General features: G+C 48.5%; 1 protein-coding gene across 5 annotated transcripts; it reads right to left on the bottom strand.

Moving 5' to 3' along the window:
- Positions 1–2,458: 2,458 nt before the first annotated feature.
- MIGA2 (mitoguardin 2) lies at positions 2,459–20,516 on the bottom strand. 5 transcript variants are annotated; one of them, XM_056351258.1, is made up of 16 exons: positions 20,388–20,516; positions 19,021–19,263; positions 18,160–18,370; positions 17,097–17,209; positions 14,680–14,797; positions 13,971–14,110; positions 12,321–12,438; positions 12,037–12,137; positions 11,437–11,552; positions 10,951–11,023; positions 10,226–10,312; positions 9,469–9,567; positions 9,102–9,236; positions 8,284–8,337; positions 6,998–7,114; positions 2,459–6,369 (listed from the first exon to the last, which is right to left on the bottom strand). In XM_056351258.1, the coding sequence occupies exons 2-16, from the start codon at positions 19,114–19,116 to the stop codon at positions 6,169–6,171; spliced, it is 1,779 nt and encodes a 592-aa protein (XP_056207233.1). In that variant the 5' UTR covers positions 19,117–19,263; positions 20,388–20,516; the 3' UTR covers positions 2,459–6,168. The 5 variants fall into 5 exon arrangements, with proteins under 5 accessions (XP_056207233.1, XP_056207234.1, XP_056207230.1 ...); XM_056351259.1 differs by having other exon boundaries at positions 12,321–12,435; XM_056351255.1 differs by having other exon boundaries at positions 6,227–6,648.
- Between the last annotated feature and the right edge of the window lie 19 nt (positions 20,517–20,535).

Below are 20,535 nucleotides of genomic sequence, written 5' to 3'. Positions count from 1 at the left end.
GCCGTGCGGCAGGTGAGGCGCCGGCCAACCCACAGCTACCCAATTAAAAATCCAACCCGGGGAGCGGCGAAGCCAATAGGCTACCAGCACCAGTGCCCAATGGTAGTAGGACGCAGGTAGCTTGAAAGCCAATCGGAAGAAAGGCGGGCGTCATTGCCCGTCGTCATTGGCGAGAGAAGCGATGCAGATTAACCAATCGCCAGCTTCCGTTGCCGCCCGCTCTCGGCCAATCATCCGCGCCGCGGGGCGGCTGGCGTGGGGGGCTGAAGCGGTGGCCGCTGCGGGCCGCCGGGCAAGATGGCCGCCGCGCCCGGCTGGCACAGCCCTGCCAGCCCCGCTCCGTGCCGGTGCCCCGCTTGCAGCCGCCCCGCGGCCTCCTGCCGCCGCGGGGCGGGCCCCCCGCGAGTAAAGCCAGCCCAGGCCGCCCTGCCGCCGCTAGCCCTTGGCCGGGGAAGGACGTGCCTTCGGACGGGGACCCGCCAGCCCAGAGGCGACGATACCGCAGCCGCGGCCCGGTCGGGGCATTGCCCTGGCCCGCTCCCCGCGGGAGCGATTCACTGGCGGGGTCTGAGCTCTCAGAACCGGAAAATGCTGCTTTTTTAAATTATTTAAATAATACCAGGAAGGAGAGAGATTTTTATACCGTGTCTCCTTTATGGCTCTGTAAAGGACCGGCAGCTGCTGTGTGAACGCGCACATGTGAAAACAAAGCGTGGCACGAAGCCCCTGCAGAAAATGGGGGGCATCTGTAAAGGTGCTGTGAGGGCCCCGCGGTGCCTGGCCCAGGCCGCGCTCCCGGGCACCTCCGGGCACCGCACCGGCCCTCGTGACCCCGGGTGTGACCCCGGGTGTGACCCCAGGCGTGACCCCAGCGAGCCCCGTGCACCGGGGGAGCCAGAGGAGAGAGCTCAGCACAAGCAGCACAGCACCTCGAAAGGGAGATACATGAGCGGCGTGACCCAAGAAAACCTTGTAGAATGCAAATACACCTTCAGGCCAAACCACTACAGTTAACTCTTTTAAAAAATAAAACGCACAGAAAAATAAATACACAAGAGCAGCGCAAGAAGCAATAAACATAAACAGGGGGTTGCCTTTAATCTTTATATGCCAGAAAAGCACAGGGACTAGGATTTCTATCCCTTAAAATGTTAAGGTAAGATTGCGGAACAGGGAAAAAGCTCCTTTCCCTGCAGTTGTAATACACCTGTTTTCAGATAGCAGTTATGATTATGTCCCATTAATTTCAAGCGGCTCTTCAAAACTGACACTCTTCCTGGCGTTGCAAGAAGAAAAATACCATTAAAGTCTCATTATTTGGAAAGAAAGAGCAAATATTTATTGCAGAAGTTCAATTCGCTGCAGAAGACTGCTATAAGGTAGCTTGAGTGATTTACTGCTTTCATTATTCAAGTTAAATAAATCTCCTCCTTTCCAAGCTATTGAATGTAGAGTTATGCTGGCAGACTGGGTTACAATTGATCTATGTACCATGACAAGTACTGAAAATTGTGGGCTTCATTGCTATATTCACCCACTCCTTCCTGCACATAAGAAAAAAGTGTCAATACACGGAGCAGCCTTTGCTCTGCTCCTTCAGCGTAAGAAAGCACAAAGCAGCTCTGGAGATGTAAGGAGTATACAGTCTGACACCATGGAAACTAAGATAAATTCCTTTTAACTCCTTCAACCAGCGTTCAGGGTGTGGCACGAGACAAAAATTTTCCTATTCCTGAACACTTTTTTGCATATATCATAGTTCATGACAGGTTTGCATTAATGCTAATTGAGGTTTATTTTTTAAGCGTATGGATGAAATCTTAATCACTGTGGAAACAAACAGCCTATCTGATTCAGTCTGGTTTCTGTATCATTTGAAAAATGAAAGTATTTAAGCACAATGTAATTGCTTCAGAAGAATGAGAAGATGAGTTTCCTGCATTGCTCAGCAGATGGGCATCTCTGATAGCAACCCACAGTCTGTACCCTGGGTTTCTTTCACATGGTTTGGGGAGGCTGGTAAATCTGCTATAAGAACTTGGACAATGTTTAAGAGATTCTGCTCCTCACTGGGACTGCTGTTATCAGTTTATCGCGGCCTGCTAGCCTACCCACACCACACCCAAAGACAATCACACCACCACAGAAAAAGAAAAACCTGAAAAATGAAACCCCACAGTTTTCAACCACACTCAAAGTGCAATGAGTTGTCTTGTTTATTTTATAGCCCGCTTAATCTACAGACATGTTTTCAGTGGAATCAGGAAGACTCCCCATGCAAACCAAACCCTTAAGTTTACTTGCTGCAAGTTGAGCATTGTGACTCTAGGGAGAGTGAACCTTGTTTTATACCATCACTCTAGCACCAGAGGTGTCACCACAACTGTCACCTAAATCAGAAACCAAAGACTGAGATTCTAGCAAGTTTCACCAGGAAATTTAGAAACAAAACCCACAATCATGAAGGGAAGTTTTATTTGACTTGTAATGCCCACATCCTAAGATTAAAGATTAAAAAAAAAAAAAAGCTGAAAAGAAAAAGAAAGAAGCAAAACAAGAACAGATTTTTACACCTTTAGGAAACGAAGGAAGAACAGGCACAGGTTTACATTCATTAGTTCCAGATATGGCAGAGGAATGTTGTACTGAAGAGGGGTAAATAAAATCCTGCTTTCCCACCTCCTTGTATGAGACAGCGCAAGTCATGCTCTTCAAAGCCACACTGATCTCATAGACACAAGGCAGATTTTTCCTTGGGCTTTTTTTTATTATTATTAAGGTATTTGTGCTTTAAAGATCATAAAGACTCTCCTAGAGCCATTTGGTGTAGTCTCTGCATACATACTAAAGTGCTGAGTATGTACTGTAACCACTGGTGAAGCCTGTTAACAACCTCCACATGAAAACTGAAAGTCATGCATATTGGAAATTCTGTTTAAGCATCAGAAACTATTGAAGGATTTTATTTCGTAGCTGCTAAGCTACTTTAAATCCCCATCAGTGTTAAAAAAATCTTGCAAGTGTCAGCCCAGAATGATTTAACCTCTTGAGAATAAGGGTTCATTATAAAAAAGGCAAATAATCTTGTCTCTAGAGGTTCTACCCAAATACCTATCTCATCTGCTACTAATACTGATGAATTTCCTTTGCTAAACACGGTATGCTGGGGAAAGAAGGATTTGCTAACCATCTCTTACGAAGCCAGAGGGCAGGCGGTTGTTCCCTCAAAACCTTTTACTCTACCTGGCAAAACAGATGAGTATGAGGGGGCTGCCTTTTGGGCCAAGCCCTGCTCCGGATGAGATCGGTGGGAGCAGCCCGCGCCCCTGCCCAGGTTTGCACCCAAAGGAGCTGAATGCGGCGTGTCACTGACTAGCACCCCTCTGGTCAGGGAGAGCTGCTTCTGCAAGACCAGCTCCTCCAGACCCACTGGTCTGAAGTGTCAGAGGCCGCAAACACTACTGCCTTTCCTCTCAAGCTACACTGGGGTTGGTGAGGGAGAAAGAGCAGCCAGGAAATAGCCGGGGGGCACGTAGAGAAGTTTAACATCCTCCCCAGTAAAGAGAAAGTCAGTTTGTCTCAGCAGACATCCTCAGCTTGTGCAGGAGCAAGTTAGTGTTGGTGGACGGAGGGGAAGAACTCGACATTCAATAAGGTGAGGATGTTCTCAAGGAAGATTCCTCTTTACCTTCACTGGGAGGGCAGCATGCCCTATTTGCAATAAGGGCTAAGGAAAAGCGTAAAGCTGTAATAAGACTGTCTTTCTTCCATTTGATTGATTAGGAATTTACAATTTCTTAGCTTAAGAAGCTACAGTGCAAGTTCGTGTTCGCTTCATGGGGACCCCGTTTCAGTATCCTCTCCCACAAGCATGCAAAAAGGCCTAAGTCAGCAGCCAGGGTTCTGTCTTGTACACGAAGCAGGCAGGCTGCCCCAAACACTGAGGCCAAAAGACACTCAAAGTAGTAAATAAATACAAATAAAACAACGCTAAAAATGAGAAATTAACAGCATCGATTGTTTAGAATTACAATCCGTATTATTACATTAATCTTCACATTTTAGCATCTTTTTAACCACTGTACAAAGCTGCTGAAATTACTCTTTCTTCTAAACCAGCCATACAAGAGCACAAAGCACTATAAACATTTGTTTTGGCAAAGTAACTTGCTTTCAGAATCTAACATACTTTTGAATCACAGTTTACTTATAGCAGGTGTGTCGGGCTAATAACAACATCCTCTGTTTCTTCTCTCACTGCATGCTGCTAGGACACCTCAGAGACTTTTCTTAGTTTCAGTTGCTGCCTCTTAAATCCTTCCCACAACAGTTTATCTCCTGCAGCCTCACTTGGGCCAGCTGCTCCTCACTTCTGCCTGAGCCCTGTCTTGGTTATTGCACTAAGCTGGTCTTCAGGCTAAGTCACGTCAGTCTGATGTGCTTCGAGCAACAGATGTTACATGCTCTGCACTTAGCCTCTAGCAAGCATCTCAGGAGCATTTATCTACTTCTACATCCTCCTGTTTACTTTTTCCCTGCTTACTTCCTTCCCGCCTCTGTCAGCAGAATCCACATTAGGTATCTGAAGAGGAAGAAAGATGACATTTGTATTCTCTAAGCCCATGCACTGACTTTCCACTCATACGGAAACTCCCAGATTCTTTCTTTTTTTTTCCCCCCTTGCAAAACTATGGCTACGTAAGACTTGTGCCTTTTACCTGGAACAGACACAAGGAATAACTAATCAGTCGGGAGAAAATCAGCAAAGCCCATGTTTTTGTGAAAGTCCTCATTTTCTTCTCCCTGAAGACCTCCTCATTCTGAGGCTGGGACTGAGACAGGAGAAAGCACAGGCTGGACCCTCAGCCTTCACCTGTGGCGCTGCACTCACAGAGGACTTGGCAAATCACCACAAACCTCACACAAAAGCCAGGACTGCCTCAAGTCCAGTGCACTCCCCTGCTGCTATCCCTGCACTAGTATCCGGCTCTGCACGTGTCCCAGAGCAGCCAGATCTCAGGTGCTGGCTGTGCAGTCAGGATCGCATCATCTGAGAAGAGCCCGTCCCAGTGCTACAAGGTTGTATGTATACATAAGTCTGATCTATACCCAAAATTATGCTATGTTTCTTAGGACTGACAGACTATGAAGAGTTGTTTCCTCTCTAGCAGCTTGATCCCAGGCCTCCAGCTATCTGTACACATAACCCCTTTCGTACACCACATCCAGCATCTACACCTCTTACTAACTTGTGCATTATAGGAAAAGGCACCATCCTGTATCGGTTCCCTCTGCTTGTGTACACCCCACACCTCCTCCCCAGGGAAAACTGATGCTGGCTCATTCTGAAATACAGCAAGGCACTTTGATGGACGTTAAAGAGACTTTGTGCATGCACAGGCAGGTTGCAAATCCACCTCTTCCTCACACTGGCTTGCCTTAGGGGCAGACATAGACCTCAGCAACCTCCTAAGCAGGGAGCCTGTCATCTGGCCTGCAAAGAGCAGCACCACAGTGGGAACAGACCAGCTTCCTTAGAGCTTCAGACTGGTTACAAAAGTCTGAATTTTACTTCAGTGCTTTACACAAGTATATCTTCCTCCCTGGGAAAGAAATCTTTGCCAGTCACATTGCATGCGTTAAAGCACATAAGGTAAAAATCAGCAGTAATTGTCTGCAGAAACACAGCAGAGAAGAACAATGATAAAAATCCCAAAGCAAACAAAGCCTCCTTGAGAAGCTAGGGGTCAAGTGGAGAATTTACCAATGATGTTCCTGCTCCCACACACAATCGTAAACATCAGGGGTTATTTCCCAGAAAACACACAGGCAAAACAGGTATATATATTGCCCTATTCAAGAGAATTGGGTAGAAGTCTGGGCCCAGGCAGTTTGTGGTTTATATGACACATTAAAAATAATAACAATAATAATAATAATAACAGTAGAACAGGAAGGTGGAACAAAGAAGAAATTCAAACCATAATCTGGCAAGTGGTCCTGGATCCATCCCAGCAAACACTACTGGCTACAAAAAGCAGAAGGTCCCACCAGGCTGCTGTGTGTTGCGATAGTCTTGCTGCCGCCACCGCACATTGCAGGTAGTTTTATCCATCTTTGGGAGGAAAAAGGTCCTTGTACAAAACTGTTTTCCTCCCCTGACTGACATCAGATGAGTTCCTTCAGTGGCTCATTTTCACCAGGAAGCATGCCATTCATCTCAGGGGAGGTCTCGGTGCCCAGGTATCCCAAGAGGATCTCGCTGCGCCGCCGTGACAGCTGCAAAATGTCTTCTGCCAGTGACTGCACTGTTGTGTATCTCACGTTGTCCAAATCAAACATGTCCTTCAGGTATTGTACTATCTGGTGCTGCAAAGGCAAAAGGAAAGTTTACAGTAAGAAGACCTCCTCCCACCCACCAATACCAGCTACCTGGATGCAGCAAGGAGAGAACCCCACAAAGAAATCTGCATGTCTGCCATCCAAGAAAAGATCTGCTTCAGGCTGGGTATTACTTTTGTGGCTAGATGCCCTCATGCCTCTGTAACAGGACAGCAGAGCTCCTGAAGTCAGGAAAGCAATGCTGATGGCCATGGCAATATCCATGAAAACATCAATGAATGCCATCACAGCTTCTCGTGATATTATCTACAAGAACAAGAGGATTTAGGCTTTAAAATCAAATATGTAACTTGTCAGACCCCACGTACTCTCAGACAAGATATTCTTTCAGCATATGCACCTGTAATCTTTTCCAGGACTGATGGTATAAATTGATCTCATCACAAATTTTTGCTACCAGCTATGGTAAACTGTGTTGGGAATTCTTATCAATCACAATTCAGCAATCTGCATCTCAAACCCCTGTGATTTTTAGAAAGATTTTGTACAGAGCTGAGTTTCTTAGTGCCACATCAGTCATCAGAAGCACACATCTGCAGTTTTAAGCCAGAAGACAGGAGGTCCACACAGATTAGGTACAGAAAAGCCATCTTACCTTGAAGAAACTGCAGACTTCAGATAATTGCTGCTTGGGCCCCAGAAAACCAAAGGCTAGAACAGGACTGACATGCTCCGATACGGAGTAGAAATGAGAGATAAAGCCATCTGGTACCTGCCACAGGGAAGGGAAGAATTGGTTGGTCTTTACTTTCAGACAGAATTAGCAGCTTATTCCGTATCAGCTACCAAATTCCCTGCCAGAAAGCACCGTGCTTCAGTAACTGAAGTTTAGAGCTACTTTAAGAACACCTCTTCCTGCAGAATTGCATTTATCGTTCAGAGCCCCTGAAGGATGACTAGAGCTTTCTATCCTCATGTTTCTAAACTGCTATTTCAGGAAGAAAATAAATAAAAAAACATGAAAGGCAGCCATCGAGCATCTTTATAGGCTCTACTTATAATCTCCAGACTGAGCCAGGAAAGGGCATGCAAATATCCAAGACAGAGCTACTGCATGACAGCACCAATACAGCTTCCACCACTCTCATTTCTCTTTGTACCACCTCAAGAGGCAAACCCTGTCATACCAGCTGGCTGTGGGACAGGAGCAGAAAACTCGCCAGAGGCCACAGACCCTGTGGCAGAACAGGGCTGGTAAAGTTGCAGCTTCCTGTTCCCCAGGTCCATGAACTCATCTGCTGTGATACTTTAGAAATACTAGCTACAGATTTAAGGGAAATGGACCAAGTAATAGCAGGGGTCCTCAAACTTTTTAACCAGGGGGCCGGCACGGATGAAGTGGCAGGCAGTCATCGGCGGCTGCTTGGTTCCCCCCCCAACCCCCAGCGGGGGAGGGGCAGGGGGGTCTGTAAATACGGGGGGCTGGATTGAGGACCCTGGGGGGCCGTATCCTGCCCATGGGCCGTAGTTTGAGGACCCCTGTAATAGTGAGTCAGCAATCGGCGCTGGGAAGCAGAGAAACGTGTGAGCCATTCATTGCACTGCCAGCAGGGAAACTACAGTTCAGGAGCAGCCCCTTGTTGCTCGCTGTCTGTGAGCGTTCCTACAGTACTGCAAGCAGAGAGGGAATACCAGACAGGTAACGTTGTCGTTTGAATCCTCACATCAAGAAAAAAGGAGAACAGACTCAGACCGGTTCAGTAAAATACTGGCATGGCACTGGAGCAATGACAGCAGGACCCCAGTGCTCTAAGGCATCACGAAGAACGTGATTCATTTCAGTCTTACACCACCTAGGTTTTGTATTTTGTCAAGATCTAGGCATCAGCTTTTCAGCTTCAAATACATCAGATTCTCTCCCTTTTAATTAATTTTGCTTACCATCAGAAGCCTCCTTTTTGCTTTCAGAACTGACCAGCAAGCAGTTGCTAGAGCCTACAATTAACAGAGAGAGACCATCAGTTACTGCACAGTAACATCAGTAAAAAAACCTCACAAACCAACCAAAAAATACCCAAACCCAGTTTACCAAGACATTGCCACCAAAATATCAAAGCAGTGGGCCTTTTGTGCCAGCAACTCTAAAATTAGTGACAAAATCAAAGCAAACTGGAAGCAGCTTAGCCATTCCAGATCCATTCCAGAAAAGCTGGTGTTTTTGAAGATTGCTAGTATGATCTGGCACAGTTGCCAAACACCCCAGAATGCAGACTCTAAGCAGACCACTGTTAGAAGGTGCCTCCCAACCATCTTCTTCTCAGTCTATGAAACTTAACAGTCTTAAATACGCAGGTGGGGACCAGGACTAGAGGAAAGCACTGCTACTTTAGCCTCGGTGTCTGCTGAGGTACCACCAGAATGAATGGCTAGGTGCAGAAACACACACATGTTTTTCCCTACATTTTGATCCTCTTACTATCATTCACTAAATGAATGTCATCTTTTAACATTTGCATGGCATCACTGATAAAGGTTGCTAGGGAAATAATTCTACTGAAGCCAGCCAGACGCCTCCAAAATAAGCAAAGCTTTTCTGTAAACAATTTACATGTAACCAGAAGATTGCTGTTTAGAGCTTCAGAAAGTGTGGTATTTCTAAAGAGAAAATTCAGCTCAGCCCAGACACCAGAGGTTATTCTCTTTCCTAGCCTCGGCACTGTGATCTCGCGCTCTGCACAAGGACTCCTCATTTAACGCACCGTCTCCTTGAAGCTGTCGGAGAGCCAGCGGTTGCGTAGCACAGCTAGCACGGAGGAGGGTGGGTTCTCCAGATCCTCAAAAGCATCCATGAGGATGAAGTCCAGCACAATATCAAAGAAACTCATGCACACCACCTGTCAGAAAGCAGACCAGTCTGTAAAGGGAACAAGTTTTTTTAAAAAAAAAAACAACAAAAAAAAAAAGCCATGGACTTTACTCTTTTGGTTTGAAGCAACAAAATGTAACAAGCTGAAGTACGCAATGTAATAGTATATCAGTGGCAGTTCTTTCACTCCTGGGCCATTCCTACATATCCATTATCCTCCAACTCCTCTGCAACTTTGTGGAGATAATGTCTTTACCAACCCCTCTTCCCTCCAGCTCCTGCTGAGTGGTCGGCCAGGTCTCCTGCTTCAGTGCATAATGCAGCATCTCCTCGTAGCTTTCCAGAAAAGCTTTGGGATTCTGGGAGGGCAGAGAAACAAAACACTTCAGGAGGTACAACAGCTGTGGGCATATTTCACTAAAGTTTGACTGCTCTATTTTGAGCTAACATCAACATCAATGCATGTGACTGGGTGAAGTTTTTAGCTAAAACACTCTTTGTGCAGAGACAATTTATTTCTGGGAGACATGGATCACCCTAGGCTCAGCTGTGACTCAAAGCACCTACATCAGCCACTTCCTTGAAGAAAGTGGAGCAGAGACACCCGTACACACAGTAAGCCACTGAGGGTCTAACGCTGTGCAAGCAACAATCTCCATCTAGTCATTGGTCATCCCCTGATTAAGTCAGTGATCTGAGAACTGATGCAAAGGTTTAATTATCCTTTCCCTTTCCTACATTCCTTGAGATGATGCTGTCACTGATGCACAGCCTGTACCCTCTGTTTGCTCCCATGAAGCACAGCATCAAAACTGTGGACAGGAGATGCACAGAGAGGCTTTCAAGAGAATTTGGTTAAGCAAGATTAAAAACACAAGTGGTTTATTTCTCACAATAGTCACCAGCACACAGATGCAGTTTTCTTCTTCCAACACACTGGACAAACTCTGGGTCAGGATGGAGGAACAAGTGTCCCTGTACTCAAGACACAGCTTAGTTGTTATATAAACTTCCTACCTTTTCAGCCTTTGTCATCAGTCCTATCACCATTTGCTTCCCAACCTCCCCAAAAAACAGTTGATTGCTTTCATCCTCCAGCAGCTCCTGCAAAGGGAACACAAGAAGTCTCCTGTGAGTGCCTACGCCCACACAAATTCTGACTTGGGAGAAAAAAAGGACAAGACACAAAGCACTGCAATGCTGCATACACCAGTATCATTAACCTTCAATAAGCTGGAGTCTAGAAACAAAACTTATGTCTCCAGGAAGCAAGTTCAAAATTAGGCTGAAAGACTGGAAGTGACAAGAATGGAGCCACAGGCTGGGAGTGGGGCCAGGGCACAAAAGCTGCTGTTCAGGCTCTAGACTCACATTGCCAGGAAAAGGACTGTGGTTAAGGAGAAGGAAAACTTGCTCCCGTATCTCAGAGGTTTGACTCCAGCCTTAAGTGGGAGTACCAGCTTCTGGGCAGCTCTGAAATTTCTAAACTTTAACTTCCCTGAACTAAATCAGCATCAGCAGCCATGGAACCACCACCCAAGCTGGGCACAGGGACCAGGGGATCTACTTACTCTCCTAATCAAATTGATCAGGATGGGATTACAGAGTTAAGCAAGGGGAGCTTGGGCTGCTGCTGCTTTTACTTGCTCTAGAGAGGCTGAGACTTCTCTGTGCTGGTGGAGGAGAATGTGCTGCTGGCAGCAACGTACCGCAGGAGCCCAAGAGCCTCGAGCTGCTCTCACCTGGAAGGCCTGCCTGATGCAATGCAGCTTCGCAAGGAAATCCTGGTCGCTGTAGCAGCCAAGAAGCTCTGTCCTAGAGGGAAAGGGGAAGAACTGAATAAATTTCAGCTCTCCTCATGTCTGTGTTTCTACCAACTATGGTCACCTAAAAAAAGAGAAAAAAAAAATCCCTGTCTGTGCCTAGGAGAAAGTAACAACTGCGTTCCCTTTGTACAGCTCCCTGGGGCACCAGAGCATCTCTGCAAAGGCTGTTACAGCACAGGACTACACCAGCCAGCCTCAGGACAGTCACATTTCCCATTATTAATTTCCCCGGACCATTGCCCTTTCTTAACATCTGCGTCTAAAATATGGGGCTAGTTCCCTGGGAAGTCCAAACCAGCAGGAAGGATGCTAAGAGCTTCCAGCCCCAAAGGGTTATTCTGGTTATAGGGCTGCTCAAAAGAGCCGCGACACAAGGACCCACAACTCCAGCTGGCACTTCACCTCAGTGTCCGGCATGCAACCTTCCCTTCTTTCACTAACTGCAGAGCTTCTTCATATGCTGCTACGGGCTTAGAGAGGTGGAATGGTATGTCCTCAAAGTGGAGAGAGTCAAAGAGCTGTAGAGGTGGCAAGAGACATGGGAAGAACAAAATGATCTTGTTAAATGTTTGCAAATACTCAGAGACTGCACACAAGCAAGATATGCCTTCTTCAGCTAGCACCCTTTTGTCAGTGCCCATTATTTCATGCAAAGACATTACTTTTCCCACAGTTTCAAAGCTGTCTCAGCTCTGAGACAACTCAATATCCCCTAAAATTTATACAACAAAGCCACACCACATCAGATTTACAGTACTTTCCTAGCTGTTACGGCACGTTTTCTACAGTAGGTAGGAAGATGAGGTGGAAATGCTGGTTGGAAAGGGCTGCACCATGCCCTTAATTAAAAAGCTTTTCTTAATATCCATCATGAACCTCCTAGGTTGGGGTTGTTGCCCCATGTTTTATCATCTTCCTCTACCAAGACGTGTTTGGCTCCACCGCCTTTGTGGCTCCCCTGCAAGCAGCTGGACTGTGACACACAGCTGAAATTTAAGTCACCTCTGCTGCAGAGAAGAAAGACTCTTCGGAAATTGAGCTGTCTTCATCATCTGTCCGAAGCCGCAATGACCCATCCGTCAGTGGAAGCATTAAAGTCTTCTCTGGAGGAGAGGAAGAAGCTCCATGTGTTGGGAGTTTATGGACTACCATTCCTCTTAGCTCCTGTGCTCACTCTCTCTCCCCCACCCCCACAAACACCACTTTGTCACTCCAGCTTACAGAAAAGACAAAAAAACTAGACAGGAAACTGGTATTTTAATGCATCTCTAACCCAGCTCCCATACCCAGATCCAGCAGCATGCTGTCTGATGGAAGCGAAGACCCGAACTCTTCCTGGAGGTGGTAGGCTCGGTGCAAGAGGGACTCCAGCTTCTCTGCAAACTCCCTTTTCTGGGACTCCTCCTTGAACATACAGAAATGCCACTCTTAGTTAGCCAGCTGGGCAGAGACAGATCGACAGCACAAATATGGAAGGAAATTTTCAGTAAAATGGGATTTACAGTTTGCAGATTAAATGATTAAGAAAAAAAAAAAGAGAGGACTCATTAATCCTACAATGCAGCTAATAATACACGGGTAGGGAAGCTTCTACATAGCCAGTTCAAACCCTCTGGCTCTTTAGCTTAACAATTTTTTTTCCCCCTGTTAAAAAAGGGAAGAACGAACTTAAGAACTTTAGCCTGCCATCCAGAAAAAATGGTATTTTAATGAGTTACAGATCACTTAATTCTCCTGACTTGTGCCTAATTTCAGGAGAGAATCACATCAGAAAACCTGTGTTGAATACAACAGAGTGTCCAGAGCTGGACAACAGAGTAAGAGTCCTTGGATTAAGATGCTGGGCACAAGCAAAGTTTTCTATAAGCAGCACAGGAGGATAGGAAGAAAAGAGTCAGGGAGAAAAATTAGACTTATACAAAATCTTGCCTTCACACCCCTGTGTCTGCGTATCTCACCCAAAAGACAAAAGCATTAATAAGAAGCATGAAATCTATTTTGATAAAGAATCAACTGGTTTTAAGTCAGTTTTAGAAATACTGTGGGACTTTCCAAGGAGAGACAACAACATGCAAATCCAGATTTGTTTAAATATTGCCCAGCACAAAAGACAGATATCCCACATACTTACTACAGCAGGCCCTGTTTATGAACAGCTGGGAGCCCTTTCTGCCAGTGAGAACTCCTGGAGAGCTGGGAGTTTAGCGCCTTTCACAGCCCTGAGCTACAACTGCTCTTTTAAGCTTTGTGGCTGTCACTGAGCCACTCTAGTTCAGATCTCCTCTTATCAGAAGTCTTCCCTGCATAGTCCTCAAGTCCAAGACAGCAGGCATTGTCCCAAAATAGTGGTTTCTGTAGCTGTATATGCTGAACGAGTGACACAAGTCCCTGCCCTTCCAGGGTGAGTGCAAGTGAGCTCAGTGAGCAGAGGCATGCTTCACTCCTACTGAGTTACTGCTTTGCTTTACTCACTAATATACACAGGCAGCTGGCCTCTGTTTCTCCACCCAGCTTCCTAGGAAGTGATAGCAGCCATGAAGATCTCCACTTTTGAACGTGTTAAGAGTTACAGACAACACTGCCAGGCAAAAAGCTATTTCCTCCTCTCTGGTGCTGCATTCGTTACAGCCTTTTCCTACCGCAGTCTCTGCTACTGGAGGACTTGCATGACAGTGACTGACATGATGCTGGAAGGTGAATAGAAAAGCTGGGGAATGAGGGGGTGAGACTTATTAACAAGAAAAAGAAATTAAAAACACCCACTCACGTTGCATAAGGAAGCGGCAGATACAGACAGCTCTTAAACAGAGTCTGGCCCAACTCTGCCCTTAATTTGCTCTTCTTTTAACCTTTTACTTATTACTGCTCCCAGCACCAGGGCTGGCCTTCCAGCATGTTCCCCAGCTGGCAAATGCAAGGAAAAAGTGGGCACTCACCTCTGGGATGCTCTCAGACATGCTCTCTTGCTGTTTCTTGCTGTCCCAGGGCATGGGGGTGCTGGTACTAGTACTGTCCCTCTGCCTGATGGTCAGTGCCTGCTCCCACTTCTGCAGGGCCTCCTCAAACAGCTCCATGCCTGGCAATGCAAACAAATACAAGCTGTGAGAGTCCCAGGCCACTTAGAAGCAAAGCGACACAGCACGAGTCCTTCCTCACTCAGATAATCCACCAAAGAAGGAAGCCTCTCTCCAACTGCTAAGAAATAATACTTTCTTATATGAATGAATATGTAATATACATAAAAACATTAATATATAGACTAATAGGTAATGTAATATTTCTTTCCCTTTTAAATATGGTTTAATTTGGATTAGAAGTTACTGAGAACCTCCCCAAGCTGGTTAAAACATCAGCCGTGTTACTTCCAAAATACTATTCTCTGCACAAGGTGAGCCTGCTGGTCAAAGAACAGTATTTTGGAAGTAAATCATTCACTGAGAAAACAGAGAAATGTTTCTTCAGGAGAAGATGGGATTTTTATAACTAACAAGTGACTGAGTTTTAAGTTGAGCACGGGAGAGAGCTTCCTGTTAGAGCTCTACACTGACTACTGATGCTCTATCTCAATTTACACCCTCTTTTTGCTCTCTCAATGATAAACTGTGCCCCCCTCCCCTGGGCAATGTTCCTCCCGTGCTTGTTTACCTTGAACATAAAGGCTTTCTGCACTGGAATCAGCAATGGCTCCAGCATCTCCCATTGCCTGGGCCTCCCACACCCCTGCCGATGCTGGTGTAGGACTTGAGGAGTTGACTGCTACCATCTGCAGGAAGGGAGCAAAGCAGCAAATGCCTTTTGAATTCTCTCCAAGGGTAGCAATGCTAAGACCACACAAACACCATCACCAGTTACATTTCAACAATAAGCCACTTCCCGGTACCGGTACTCCCGCACCTGGGAAGGGGAAGGTCTCCAGGGTTACCGGCTCCCTCCCGCTTGGGTTCACACTACACTGTTAACTGCCAAGAGCCACAGTGCTGAGAGGGAAGGCAAGGTGACAAGTCCTCCCCTCCTCCACCCCACACCGCAGCGTCACCTTTGAGAGCACAGAAAGTTGTGTGGGAAATATCTTCCCAACCAATTTACACCGAAGCTTTGTTAGGAAACGGCAAGCTGTACAATGGTGAGCACGGATGGAGGCGACAGCCCAAGAAAACTCCAAAGTAACCTCTACAAAAGCACAAGGATTTTGATAGAAAGTTCACGTCAGCCCCAGCTGTCCATACAAAACCACTAAGTCAGAGGGGAGCGACCACAGTCCAAACAAACGAACAGATTACCAGCAAAAATACAGCTGAGGGCTTTGGCCAGGGGGATCCTTGCTCTTCTCTTTGTAACCAAACCTTCTCCTGGGAGGGCTGAGCACTGTGATCCGCACAGCAAACTCAGCTTTCTGCAATTTCACACTAGTGCATAAATGTTTTCTAAAGTCTGACCCAGTAAAGCACTGGGCTCAAACACTATCAATGACCAGTGTTTCCACACGGCTTAGAGAAAGATGACCAAATGTGAGCATGATAGCAGAAAAAAGCTACAGTAATCATCTGACAGATGAATTCTTGCCCTGCCTCCATTGATTAATGTCTGTGGAGTGTTAATAAATCACCTTGAGATCCAGAACTGCAAATCAGTGCACTGCTGCTGACTTATTTACTGGATGGCAAAGAAGAGCCCCAGAAAGCAGCAGAGCATGCCGGCAGAAGCTGCAGCTGTGCAAAGGATGAGCTGTTTTTCCATCGAGTAACGTGAAAGCAATGAGTACAGCATCACAGATGATCAGCTCCCACACAATGAAGGGGGTACAGGAACAGACCCCACCCATGCACCAGCAGTGGAAAAAAGAATTTAGTTTGTCTAAAGAGAAACAGACTTTAGCAACACAAAACCCAGACAGCATCTGTGGGAAGGGAGAAGGCACACAGGAGTTAAACGGACGCGAGAGTGGCTGCAGGGGGAGGGAGGCCAGAGCTGGGCACAGCTCAGTCCTCTCAGTGACCCATGCCCTCACATCCCAGTTACCCCAGGGGAGTGATACTGGTGCAGGCTGCACGCCCAGCGCCGTGCCGGCACTGCCGCCTGCTGGAGACACACTTTATCCGGCACAGATTTTTGGCAACTTTCTGGTGGTTTAGCTGTACAGGACAAGCCAAAATACAGCAATGCCTGTGCGTACTGTAAGGTGCTGGTGGCCGACAGCTCCCTTCGGAGGGGTGATTTTCCCCTCTTCTTGCCCCAGCATGGCTGAGCAGCCACCGAGCCCAGGTGGGTGATGCCAAGAGGGTGTTTTGCAGCAAGGTGCTGTTCACCAAGCTCCAGAGGTTTGCTTGTGCCACCTACTGCTCCAACAGCAGCACGTGAGGCTTTGAGCAACAGGGATGTAAAAGATGTCTTGAAGCCACAAAAGCAGCCCAGTGCTTCTGCATTTGGTCTCACAAGAGGCGGATAAAAGCAGTGATGACTTCTGCTGCTGGTTAAGCCTGAATTACCTGTATTTACAGGCTGCTTTTGGCTTTGGAGGAAGTAGAATGGCTAGGCCATGTTCTCAAACTGCACTGTTTCCTGAGCAGAGCTACCAGGTTTTGGTAGTTAATGCGCTTTTAACAACCTAGGAGCAGCCCCAGCACAAGATGGTTGTACTGGCACAGGGGCTGCTGGGCCACCCAAACCCCTACCACGGAGGGAAGCAAACAAGCTCCCCACTACTGTGAGACCCAGCAACAGCCAGCCTCGCTCCTTGAGGGGGGTCACAGAGAGCCCTGAGGAATCACAGCCATGTCCCACACACAAGTGCCTCCTGCAGCCCCTTGCTGGCCAAAGTGGGATGTACCCTGGGGCTCATGGCCACTGGAAAATGCCGCTCTGATTTCACACAGGCAACTCCAGTCATGGTAAGGTTAATAACAGAACACACCCTACAATTATGCTGTAACCTGTTCTGCTCCAAAAGCTCTGGCATTATCCATTGGGCAGCATAAGCCCAAGGACTTGGTGATCTTGTTACAGGTAAGTGCACTCACATACCCCAGCCCTGCTTCTCCCAGCCCAGCTGAGAAGGTCCTTACCGAGCCGAGGCTGTGGGAGGAACTGGAATGTTTGCTGGGCTCGATGGAGGAAATCCCACTGAGCGTGTCATTGCTTTTGCTGCCAGGACTCTGGACTCTCTTGCTGGAGTATCCTGCAGTTGGGAAGGTCATACAAAAACAGGATTTTAGGCCCAGTTCATTGTAGCTGTGAATAGGGAGGAGAAGGTCACCCTGTCAAGTGTGATGGCAAACGGGCAAAGCAGCATCCAATACTGAGACATAAGTCACAGATCTGCTGTATGCTCTCTTTTGCTCCGAGACACTAAGAAAGCTGGTATCAGTGGGGACCTGAGACTGAGGAATGAATATTTATCCACCACTCATGGATGGCAGGAGGCAAGTGAAAAGCATCAAGAAGAAACTCCTCCAGCTTCCCTCAGGCCAGGCAGAGCACTGACATCACTCCCCTGGTTATTATTAAAAACACTTAAAAGATTTTCATACGTTTCACAAAACAAATGCTTAATCCCTAGAATGCTTTGCTGAGGACCTGGGTCAGTCTTACCCCAAAAAGCAATACAACCAGATGAAGAAGCTGGCCAAGGTGCAAGAGCCACCGCAGAGCTGGATGGACACTCCCAAGTCCCCAGCCTGGCCCAGGCCACCCTCTCCTGACAGCCCAAGCTCACCGACGTGGCTGTACATGGGACCCCTGGGTCAGGCACCATATCGGCATTGCCAAGATCAATACGCAATCAGGTCACTGTGTGCCCCGGGTCATTATCGTCAGAGGAAGCATGGCATAACGGGTCCACAGTCCTTCTGTAGGAAGGGGAAAGGGAACTGCAAACCTTATGTGAAAACCTCAGTGTCAGTTTTTTCTCACAAGGGCTTTGAGCTCAGGGTCTCTCCCTTTCCTCCGCTAACCCTGTGTTCATGGCAGTGTGCTTCAGGCTTCTAATTTCATTCTGCATCAACGCACCACACAAATGGCATTGCTTTCCTCTCCCCTCGGCTGTCAGGAACTTCCCCTCGTTCCCTGTACACCCTCTTTGCTCCCTCACAAAAGGCTTTTGGGACTTTCCTTTTTTGCAAGGCCAACCTTTCTTCACAGAAGAGACCCTTCTGGTTGGCAAGATGGGCACTGTGATCCCTCCAGGCTTAAAGCCACACTTCTCTGGAGCGATCTGCTTCTTTCGACGACGACGACGCTTCAACTGATGAGCTGCAAGAGCCAATGCAACTGTCCCAAGAGCTGTAGCAAACAGCACCTTACGCAGGCCTGGAGAGAGCCGCAGCTGAGAGAAGACAGACTTTAAACACAAAAGATACGGAAGAGCAACAATGAAAAAACAACTCCACCACCCTTTTTTTTTAAAAAAAAGCAGCCTCAAACAGAAGACACCTTGGCATTTCCCCTCCCACCCACAAAGCTCAGCTCCTTCAGCTCCTGCTACACAACTAGGACTTACCAGTCGAGAAACTGGGGAGCATCATTTTGACAGAACCTGGAGAACTTGGTCTCAATCCTCATTACCAAAACACACTGCAAAATTTGCACACAGCCTGTACCAAATGCAGCCCAGGCTACCCAAGCTCACCTCTAAAACCCTGGTATGTATCTAAGCTTTGTCACCCCAGGTGCTATATTACTACAAGTGGGAAATAAATTACTCTTCTTTAAAATAAAAGTATTATTTTAGTGCCTTTGATGAAGAACAAGGTTGAACCTGGGTGTTCTCCCAGGGAGGGATGGGGGAAGCCCTTCGCTCCCCTCTCCAAGCCCACCCTGAGCAGTTCTCTTCCACCACCCCAAACTCTCCACGCACTTCTCACAAACCCGTAAACTGCCCAGGTCCCCCAGCATCACCCCATTACACCTCTGTCCCTCACAACTAACACAGGCAACCTCTGAAGAGAAAACCCAAAGAACATGAAGAAAAGCCCTTCCTGTTTCTTGTACCTGCCCGAAAGTTGTGTAAACAAACACAGGGATCTCTGCCACAGTCATTGCCAAGGCCTGGATGATGGACATTCCCTCTGTCCTTCTAAATGCCATATCTGCACAAGGATCTCGGCACCTCTGGAAGCCACGATGGGGAAGGGCACTTGCAGATGCTGTGTGAGCTGCTCACAAAGAAATCCAGCTTTTCTCTGATATCTGGCTCGGAGTCCTGGGGTCAGCTTTCATCCAGCAACCTTCCTCCTGCAGGGAAAGGAGAAAAATCAGGCAAGGGAAGGGAACACACAGCCTGCACCTCCTTGTAGTGTACTTCACAAACCACACACCAGGTCACTCGGAGCAGCAATGTTGCTAGAGCCAAGCGGATCTAAAGCATCTTCTCACCAAGCAGCAATTTTTTTGCTTGCCCGACCAACCACAGGGGCAGATCCCCAGCCTGCTCTACAGTGGCCACATCCTTGGACTCGACAGCTGCCAGAGATTTCTACATGCACCAGAACTGGCTGCACATGGTCAGAGGGATTTTGTTTGCAGTCCCCATATAAAAAAAAAATTATTGCAAATAACCACGTGTATGCTTTCATTGTCAAAACTCGGCTTTCACACAGTGTTCTGTGCATTGCAGGCCGGCTCAAGAGCTCAAAACTCAAAAGGGTGTTTGCCCAGGACGCGGCAGGGCTTTGCTGGCCGCGCTGGAGCTGGGGAGGGGGCACGGCTCTGCGGTGGGGCAGAGCTACACCAGAACGGATCGGAACCAGGGCGGGGGGTCGCTTTTTCAACACCATGAAGTTGCGGAGCCTTCGGCCCCGCACTGATCCGGCTCCGGACCCCGGCGTCCCCCGCAGCCGCCTCCCGACAGGGCCCGAGCGCTGCGGGGCCGGGGCCGGGCGCTCCCCGCAGGGGGAAACGCGGCGTCCGGGCCAGAGCTGAGACGCGGAGAGCAAAGGGCGAGACACCGCGGGCACGGGCCCCGTCGGGGGTCACCGGGAGCGGGCCGGCAGCCCAGGCCGCGGGGGCCAGGCTCCCACCCAGGCAGGCCCCGCGCAGGGGGCGCCCCGCACCGGCACTGCGGCGAGCTGCGGCCCCGCGAACGAGGCTCGCCGGGCCCCCCGCGCTCCTCCAGGCCCCTCGCATCCCCCGGGCCCGCTGCGCCCGCGCATCCTGGGGCACCACCCGCATCCCAGGCGCCCGCAGGCCTCCCGCAGCCCTGTATCCCGGGGCGGGTCCCAGACCCTCTGCGCCCCAGCGAGCGCCCCCCCCCCCGGCAGGCCCGGTTCCACCCGGGGGTCCCCGTTCCCTCCCCCCACCGGCGATGGTGCGGCCTGCCGGGCCCGGCCCCCGCCAGGAGCGCGGTCGGCACCACTTACCGTGGCGGGGGAGCGCGCGGCCCCGCGCGGCGCCCTCTCCCCGCGCGTCGCGCCATGGCCGCGGAAGGGCAGCGTCTCCTTCCCTCGCGCCGCAGCCTACCCTGCGCGGGGGCGGAGCCCGCCGCCGATTACCGCCCCCTCGGCCCCC

Source organism: Falco biarmicus, chromosome 9 (genome assembly GCF_023638135.1).
Source record: "Falco biarmicus isolate bFalBia1 chromosome 9, bFalBia1.pri, whole genome shotgun sequence".
NCBI classification, from domain to species: Eukaryota; Metazoa; Chordata; class Aves; order Falconiformes; family Falconidae; genus Falco; species Falco biarmicus.
Note: the sequence above shows the minus strand (reverse complement) of the source record. Positions and strands in the feature narration are given on the sequence as shown.